General features: G+C 26.8%; 1 protein-coding gene across 3 annotated transcripts; it reads left to right on the forward strand.

Annotated features, from left to right (window-relative positions):
• The first annotated feature begins 831 nt into the window (after positions 1 to 831).
• On the forward strand, positions 832 to 9,833 carry LOC132935171 (breast carcinoma-amplified sequence 3 homolog). Of its 3 annotated transcripts, none has more exons than XM_061001641.1 (14): positions 832 to 1,438; positions 1,531 to 1,695; positions 4,018 to 4,236; positions 4,310 to 4,491; positions 4,562 to 4,817; positions 4,895 to 5,109; positions 5,172 to 5,339; positions 5,430 to 5,800; positions 5,893 to 6,119; positions 6,188 to 6,273; positions 6,328 to 6,461; positions 8,916 to 9,053; positions 9,198 to 9,284; positions 9,427 to 9,833. In XM_061001641.1, exons 1-13 carry the CDS (start codon positions 1,313 to 1,315, stop codon positions 9,242 to 9,244), a joined length of 2,334 nt encoding a protein of 777 aa, XP_060857624.1. In that variant the 5' UTR covers positions 832 to 1,312; the 3' UTR covers positions 9,245 to 9,284; positions 9,427 to 9,833. The 3 variants fall into 3 exon arrangements, 2 of the variants coding, with proteins under 2 accessions (XP_060857624.1, XP_060857623.1); XR_009663180.1 differs by having other exon boundaries at positions 833 to 1,438; positions 9,130 to 9,284; positions 9,427 to 9,488; XM_061001640.1 differs by lacking the exon at positions 9,198 to 9,284 and having other exon boundaries at positions 836 to 1,438.
• The last annotated feature ends 265 nt before the right edge of the window (positions 9,834 to 10,098 follow it).

Raw genomic sequence — 10,098 nt, forward strand, 5'->3', positions numbered from 1 at the left:
TTTCTATTAAAATGAATAAAATTTTATTAGTTGACCCAAAAAGGGTGAAAATGTATTACGAGGCTCCTGGTATATTATTACAATAGCAGTAGAAAATTATTAAAAATACATACGCCATTTTTTTTATAAACATTTAAAGTTCGAATTTTGACGAAATTTATCAAATTGAAAATTTACAAATTAGTCAGTAATTATAAATGTATAGAATGTTACACTTTTATAACTAAGGATTGAAAAATTGAAAATAGGGTTCCACGTAAATAGATTATAATATGTATATAAATTACTTTATTCACAATAATATCATCAAATATACTTGGTAATACACTAATTTTAGTCTGACCGACTGTCTTTGCTCAGAATAGTTTTTCTTATACAATGATATTATAGGTATCATTGAATTCAAATTTAATACAATCCATTACAGTGACCCACTTGTAACCTACTGTACATCAGAGTGACACCCACTTGACAACCTTTTTTTTCTTAAATATAGAATGAAAATCCAGTTTTTAAAATATATTTTTAAATTTGGTGACCTGAGGCATATGCCCTTAATGGCTTAATGCCCTCCGTCAAATCCGGCCATAACATACACGCCATACGCCCATATGGTATGCGGGTGTATCATGTTCTCAGAGAAAATATTATGCTGCAATTTATTAAATTATTCATTAGTCCTGAAAATAATGCAGTAGGAGTGGAAAGTGGTATAATGGCGGTAGGAAGCGCACCATCCGTAAATTATAGGTACCCGACCTCGCTATTAATGTAGCGCACAACAGTTGTCGGTGTTCGGTTCTAAGTAGTAAATGTAAATACGCGTCCCGATGACATTAGCGTTTTACTGCGTAGCAGCGGACAGCAGCAGCTGCATCAGCAGCTGATAGCCTTGATAACGACAACAAACTATGATGATTATGTGATAACGACGTGAAGAAAATAAAAAACAGTCGCAGTAGTAATAATAATAATAACAGTAATATAATATTTATTGCCATTGTCGCTTAAAAATTTCGCAATGGAATTGAAAATATATTATTTTCGTTCAAAAACATGAAATGTTTCTACACACAAATCGCTGATTCTCGTTGTGACTTTTTTTTCTGCCATCATCTCAGTGTTGCAACGGCCTGTAATTGCTTTTTTTTACTTTAAGCTTTTGACGTTTTTTCTCGGACTGTGTGACCATGTATATTATTGTCATCACACCTGAGTAATTTGACTTGCTTTGAAATGACAATATTGACGCTTAACCTCTGGACCATTGAACCACTAAACCGTGTTTGACCCGATCTCAAAGATTTCAAAAATGTCAGCAGACTCTCCATGTAAAGCGTCCAAAAACCTGATCGGCAAGATAGTGCTGCCCGGCCCCATTGTTGATCGATCTATCATCGACAGTGTTGCTGGGTTCATTAATGACGTCGTCCCTCATGTAAGTAATTGCTTGGACTTTTTCGTGCACCACTGTAATTTTATTATGTTTATTCTGGTTGCTTAATGATTGATAATGTATTTATCTTTCAGGGATATTCTAACATTTTAAATGTAGACAGTAGAGAAAAAATTCTGTGGACGCAATTTGAAACACTAGAAGCTAATGAATTCCCTTCAAACTTTGAGAATGATGAATCGCTCATGTCTGGTGTATCACCAATACTTCTTATTTTGGGTTATGGATTTGGTGTTCAAGTATGATAATTTAATATGAATAATAGGTGCATTACTTTTACATTAAACTATGTTTAATATTATCCTTTTCATTACATACATAAGCGTATTATGCTAATAATAGTTATTAACTATTTTATTTAATATTTTAAAACCTAATAATAATAATGGATATCACAGTTATAACAAAATATTTTTTGCTCTAATACATAATGTACATAGTAGATTATTTATTCACACTCCATATCTAGGTATTTTATTACTTATACTTTTTTCTAGGTATATACTTTATTTTCATAATTTAAATGTTGTTTATTCTACTTGAATTTTGAGTTGTTGTGGATTTATAGGCTGTCTGTCTTAAAACTTAATTGCTTAAGTTAATGCATAATACATGATATCTACTTTAATTTCTACAAGTTTATCTTCACAATTTATTTCAAATTCAACTTAATTAAGTTGGACCCAGAACAATCTGAATTTCATGTTACAATAATAACAGGGTTTCCATATGCTTGGCTTTCTAAATATTTTTGAATTATGCTCTAACTAATTAATTATCTATATTATGTTGAAAGGTTGTAGGTTTCCGGCTAGTGGACAATTATTGAATTTAGAGGAGACAGACAGTTAAAACCCTTGGTAAATGTTCCATCTCTTATTTGAGTCAATTGTTGAAATTAATTGGAAAATAATAAATTATAAACTTTAAGTTGAATAACTTGATTATTTTTCAGAATAATAAAAATATTATGTTCATGTTTGATATACAGTATGTAAACTATTTAAGTAATCAAAATGGAGGGTTTAATTAGAATATCCTTTTAAATTTGATTAACATTTTATTATGGTATATTATCCATTCAATTATTTAATTTGTTAATTTTGTATACATTAGTTATGTAATGATGTGAAATGATAAATAATAATAAAAATACCTACCAATAGTTAATAATATGTATTCATTAAAAAAATAATTCTTAACATACCTATATTCTGTTTATTTGGTTAGGTTAGGTTAGATTCACTTTTTACACATTCAATGTAACATATTGACTCAATAAATATTTAAATAATACATATCATTACAATATCAGAACCCTTACTATGTGTATCGGGTATCCAAAAAAAAAATATACTGTTTAAATTGTTCAGTTTAGTTAACTTCCAGGATCAATTTTGGCTTTTGATAATCTTTATCAGGCTGTAATTGTAATACATTTTTAAATTAATACAAAATACACTAATTATGTTTAATTTTTTTTCAAAATATTCATATTAATTTTTTTTTATACATTTAAAATTACTTTTCAAGTTATGAAAGTTATAATAACACTGTTAAAAGAAATAATTGAATTTTGTTTCCTTATCTGGCAATTCCTTATCTATGCAATTATTCTGTTTGAATTTAGTTCACTAACTACTTAATGTAGGTTTAATTTAATTATAATAATTATTAAAATGTAAAGAAAAAATTGCCTATCCATCTAGACTATTAAGCGTGAATGATCTACAAATAAATCTTAAAATATCTATTAATATTTAATATATTCGGTTAGGCCAAAAAAGTATTTTCAATTTTTATTATTATTTCTTAAAAACATTAAAATCTTATACACAAATATTAATGCAATTTTGTTTATTTTTTAAATTAATTCATGAAAATAAGTTTGTTTTTAACTTTACATTGTGTACAGGCTTATGAATCCAGTTTCCATATGATGTTCAACTATCATTTTTAATGAGTAAATTAGTATTTAATAAATATATAATTCATAACTGTATAGTCATAACTCTTTTACTTAAGGTTTTTATGTAAGTTAGAACAATGCAGTTACTAAGCTTGAGGTAAATGTTATAAAACATTTTACGATCTAGTATGTATATTAGTTTAACGAGTATACATATTCTAAATTTATCATTTACTTTAGAGTTTTAATTTACATAATTATTATACATTTAAATAGGTCATAAATAGAATTTAAGTCACTATTTATAAATCACATTTAAAAAATAAATGATGGGAGCTCTCTCAGATAGCACAAAAATATTAAGCTAGAAATGCAGAAATTAAAAAAACCTAAATACTGTACTAAATACTTGTATTTGTATTAATATGTTGAACAAAATTGTGTATACTAATAGTTTTTAATACTACAATTTTAATATTTAAATTTAAACACCTAGTTTTAAAAATTGGAAATAATAAGTGTTGCATTTTTTTTTAAAAATTTAAATTATTAAATTTTGAGAATGCATATTTAAATAATTTTGTTTTATTAAATTGTTCTAAATTAAATTAATTATAGAATAAGACTTAATGAATAATTAAAATTATTTTAGGTATGGTTTATTGGTGCCAACGGTGAAGCATATGAAGTTTTATCTTGGTCTCAAGGAGTAGTCAAGATTTTAAAATTCATACCTTCACCATTGCCGGAATTGAAATTTCGACAAGACCCATTTGCTCATAAAAGGCCATTAATTGCACTGTGTGATAACTCTGGCGCTGGACCACAGTTTTGTTCTGTCAGTTTTATATCATTGACATGTGGAGATGTGGTATTTAAATATAAATTAATATATATACATGATCTTTATTTATAAATAGTGAAACTGATGATTTTTTTTTTAGGTAAAAACAATTAAATTTAAAAATACTGTAGTTGATATTGCTGTAAATAGGTTTGCTATAGCAGTAGTATTTGTAGAACGAATTGCAGTGTTTGATGCCCTCACTGTGGAAGACATAACTACAATTACTACGTGTTATCCTAGTCCTGGAATTAAATTAAACCCAATCGCATTGGGAACAAGGTTATTTTAATTTTAATTAGTATGTATATAGTATAATTTTTACAAATTAATTTGAAATAACCAATAATAGGTGGTTGGCGTATTCAGATCAAAAGTTGATCTCTTGGAACCGATCTACGGGTGGATATGAGGGCGAGAATGGTCATTCATATACAGCTACGGTTTTACACGCAGCAAAATCATTAAGCCAAAGTTTGAGAGATTTAAGTGGCTCTGTAGCAAATAGTATTACAGGCGTGCACAATTCAAATTCAACTCATAACATATCAGTTGCAAATGACTCTAATCAAATGAATCCAGGAATAATTACCATAATTGATATCAAAGTATGAATTAATAAATCTAACTATTAATAATTGGAAAAGCAGCTTTATTAAATTTAATTAATGTTTAATTTTTTTAGAATAAAGTGTTAAAGGAAAATACCCCACAAGGTCCTGATATTATTGCTCATTTTTCAGCACACTGTGAGGCTATTGTGGCCTTAAATTTTGACCAGTCTGGTCTCATGTTAGTGACTGCTGATAAAAACGGTCATAGATTTAACGTTTTCAAAATACATCCTAGTATATTAGGTTCTTCATTTGCAGCTGTTCATCATTTGTATACGTTACATAGGTATATACTTATTTAATCATACAACATTTAATTTACTATTATAACTTCTATACAAATTGTAGAGGTGACACAACAGCTAAAATTCAAGATATTCAATTCTCAAGTGATTCAAGATGGGTGGCTGTAAGTTCACTTAGGGGAACAACTCATATATTCCCAATTACACCTTATGGAGGACCTATTGGTCTACGTACCCATTCAACACCCCACATTGTAAATAAATTATCAAGGTAATATCAAAAATATTTTTCAACGTTTTGTTTAAATTTAATTTTTGTTGTAAAAAAAATATTTTGCTCAATCTTGAAATTACATTTTAGGTTTCATCGCAGTGCTGGTTTAGTGACTGATGGTCGAAACAGTCCTGTTATGACTGAATCATTACAGAGTTCTCAAATTGTGTTGCCATACTCTAATCCTTGTGTGGCACCTGTACCACATTCAATTATTGTACATTCATTGTGCCAAATCCGATCACAAAGTAATAAATTAAAACCTGACGAAACTGGGATAACAACATATATTAGACTGTCTACCTGTTTTTCTCATGGTCGTGTATTGGATACAGCTATGATTAGAGAAATGTCTAACATAACTTATAATCCCAAGAAAAATATTGCAGATTCTCTATATGTGATGACTAGCAATGGCATTCTTACACAATATGATATGTATCCTATGCATTCAAATGGTAAGCAGAAATGTACTAATATGATACTGTTTAGTTTTACGAATTGCAATGAATTTATTGTATAACTGAAGTTTATTAATTTTTATAATTAGCAATATCCAAAGAAAAAATATTTGATGATACGATGATAGAACTAAACATTGAACCAAAAACCGAGTGGAATCTGTACAAACCACCTCTTCATGCATCTACTGTTAACCCCCCATTAAATCGGGGTAATCCGTTGTTAGACCTTTATATAAATTTTCCAGTCACAAACCTGTCAAATATTTCTGAAAAGAATTCTTTAGAAAGCATTGATGAACGTTGGCTATCTCAAGTAATATAAAAAAAAAAATGAATTATTAATTTTCTTTTAGTTAGTATACTATAAAAATAAATTTATAGGTGGAAATAAGTACACATGCAGGCCCACATCGACGCCTTTGGATGGGACCACAATTTGTATTTAAAACTTGTAGTTCTTCATTAGGGTAAATAATTAATTATTTTATATTTGGCAAATTATATATTAAATAATTTTACAGGAGATCAGAATCTGATACTCAATTGAGTGAAATTGAAAATGTATCATTGTTATTAAAATCAAATCCTGTAAGTGTTCCACAAAATAATATCAACAGACAGAGCACTCCTGTGTTCATTGAATGCGGTTCAAATAGTATGTATAGTGAAAAACAATTGATTACTATACCTTAAAAATATTCATATGCTGTTATAAATCGTAATTGCATTTGATTATTTGTTTTACTCATATCATAGATTTAAACTGATGCTATAGTTAACAATGCTTCCTTGATTGATTTCTTTTAATAATGTGACCAATGTCATTATGAATTAAAGTTTGGAGAATATTAGTTTTAATTGATGAGTCTATCATTCTATTCACTAATTTCATCAAAAGCTTCTATTACAAATTATCAAATATTATAAGTGGCATTTTTTTCGATTAAATCTGTTGTTGGAATGATTTAAAGAAAATCTTCATGTAATTTGAGAATGTTTAAATCAACATAGCATATATTATACTAATAGACACTTGTTTGATACTCTTTAGTCTTTAAAACCACTGCTTACCTACAATAACTAAAACATTTTGCGTAATTTATTCTGCATATAATTTTATTGAGAACCGTCAACTGAACTGCATGAATTAATTATAGCATTTTGACTAATAGAACTTTTAGTGTATTTTATACTTGATTCACTATCAAGGAATGTCTATAATAAAATGTCGCCACTAGTCTTAATTAAAATACTTTTAAAATTGTATTTAAATACACCCATTCAGTAAATATTTAAAATATTTTTCTAATTTTACTTATTTAATTGTATGTCAATTAGGTAAGATAATTAATTTTAATTAGTTATTACTTAATTACACATTTTAAATAGTTCACAAATTATTGAACCTCATTAATCGAGTCATCCCAATAAATCAACTGTTTAGCTCCTAAACCCGTTTTTATTATAATTTTTTACCGTTATAACCCCTTCATGTATTTTGAGCATCAATTTCCATAAATTATTGAGATAACAATATGGTCTTGATAGAATATAATACCTTCCTCCACTGTAACATCATCTCTGAGCTTCCAATAACGACAGATTTGCTTACAATTATACGTACACAGCTACATAACTAATTTGCTTTTTTATATTGAACTTAACATTTAGTGATTTTGCTCTCTCTTGTATCCTACTAACAGCGTGTAATTCTATTGTTTCAGTACCAATTGGTACATTGTCAAAAAAATATTAAAACATTCTTAATATCTCCAAAATGTTCCTAATTTTTTTTTTTGGGAGGGAGGAATTTATTTGGGCAGAAAAATGGCATGGTCTTAAACCTGTATAAATCAAAAAGATTACTGAATGTGCGCAAGTGACTAGATGGCTCATCAATCAATTCTACTAGCTAAAAGTATACCACTGTAAACCATTTTTTATTTATTAGTTAAGATCTCAGTTCTTCAAGTGGAGAAATGATTAATTTATCTCTTATTAGAACCTTGTTTATTAGAGTCTTACTCTAATCACACTCACTAACTTTTGTTTGCTTTTTGAATATTATTATATCAATATTTTGGCCTCACCATAAGGACTATTATTATCTTTTAATTAGCTTTTAATTCAGGTACCATTCTTTGCAAAACTATCCTGCTACTATACTGCTCTCAATAATACCATTCATTTTAATCATATATTCTTCGGGAAGTGTACCTTTAAAGTTTTGTATTTTTTTTAATCCAGATTATCATTTTTTTACACAAATCACTGCCTTCACTAGCTTCACCAAAATATTTTTCTTTCAGAAACTTTATCCTAAAATAAGTACAAAAAATTCTTTGGTTTCATCAACATTTATAAGATGAAAAACAACATATTTTATATTTTTTTGACAAAATAATTCCATAGTTCGCACAAATTTAATCTCAAACCCACAATGTGTTTGTATTCTCCAAATTCATATTTTTTTTTACCAGATTTGTTAGTTTTCTTAAAAATTTATCAAAAGACTCACCACCATCTTTTTGTGTGCTTCTTGAAAGATTTAAATGGCTCCATTATAATATTTTTTTTTTGTCCATAATTGTTAATTATTGGCTCAAAAATCCTAGCCACATTAAGTGGTTTGGATTTGATTTCTGATATATTTAATAATTCAACTAATTCATATGCGTTAATTTTATTAAGAAGCACAACTGTCAAAGATTGTTATTTAGATTGAAAGTAATTTATTTTCAGTTACAAATTAATTTTTTTTTAAAATAATTGTATGTTCATGACTATGTATTGCTCATATTTATCAAGCTGCATCTGTACAGGTATGAGTTTAACTTTGCAATGTTGTATTAATTGCAGTTAGATGATTAATAAATAAAAATATTGATTTATGATAAAACATCAATTAAGTAATAGTCTCCAACAATAAATAATTTATTAATTAGGCCTTATACCTGTCTAAGATAATATGATATGAATACAATTCTTAGAAACTTATTTGATTAGATTTATTCAATTTTCAATGACGTTTCAGAAATTAAAATATAAATATTTTTGTAACTCTTAATTCTTTTATTAGTTTGCTTACACAATGATTTATCGGTTGCAGGTAGTTTTGATTATTCACCAAAATTTTTAGACTTAAATCAAGGCGACTCATCTGATGTATCATCTGATCAAGGTGAAATTAAAATATTGGAAGATTTGGCAGAAGCCATGAATGAAAATCTTCAAATTAATAAATCAGGTAATTGTGTTGAAAGTTATGTAGGTATGTATTATCTTTGTGACATTTATTGAATATGATAAATTCTTCGTAATAGTTTTTGGTGACATTTAACTGGAATCTTTAAAATTGATTTATTTATACATCTTTATTTGGATTAAAAAGGACTCTTCACTCTTCAAAATAAGACTTTCAAAGAAAGGAAATCATGATATATGTAGTCAATCCAGAATTGATTTCACTAATTCAAATGTAAATTAAAAATATTTTTATAATTATATATTATAATATGCATATTTGATTTTTAAATACATTTTTATTCAATAAACATTAATACTATTGTTTAAATTAAGTTAATTTTTTATGTTGTAGTTAATTGTTTTTAATGTTTTAGAACATTCAGAACCTGAGGTAATCGATGAGAGTGACCAAATTCTAACTCAAATAATATCTACAAAAAAATGTAAAAAAGCTAAGAAGAAAAAAAACAAGTAATAGCTTAACCCATTCTATTTTTATTAATTTATATATAACATTTTGAATTTAATCAAGTTACCAATGTTTAAGTCTAAATCATTTCATTTTAAATGAGAACTATATTTTGTGTCCTTTTATTCTTATAATTTAAGTCAGTCATTACTATTCATTGTATATATAATAATTATTATTATTAGGTTTTCATCATACTTATTATTTTAAGTTTACTTAATCTCTTATTTAATTTTTGTTAAAATGTGTTTATTTTATGTGTACTGAATTGTCAAGTATTTTGATCAAAAATAAATATAAATATAATAAGAATTATATTTTATAATTATTTAAAATATGCAAACTTAAACATTATTTAAATTAAGTTTCTCATTGATTAATGAATTCTAGTAATTACATTTTCATGCCATTATAATGTAATTTCCAAAAGCGAGTTGTGATACAGATATTGTCATATTAAGATTTGGAGCAGGAGAAATAATGCAGATCACCATTTTTTTTAATATTGTTAGTTTGGTTTTCATAGGCTATAATAATTGTAATTTATTAAACAGTAGCTAATAGGTAATTATTTATA

The sequence above is a fragment of the Metopolophium dirhodum genome, chromosome 1 (genome assembly GCF_019925205.1).
Source record: "Metopolophium dirhodum isolate CAU chromosome 1, ASM1992520v1, whole genome shotgun sequence".
NCBI lineage: Eukaryota > Metazoa > Arthropoda > Insecta > Hemiptera > Aphididae > Metopolophium > Metopolophium dirhodum.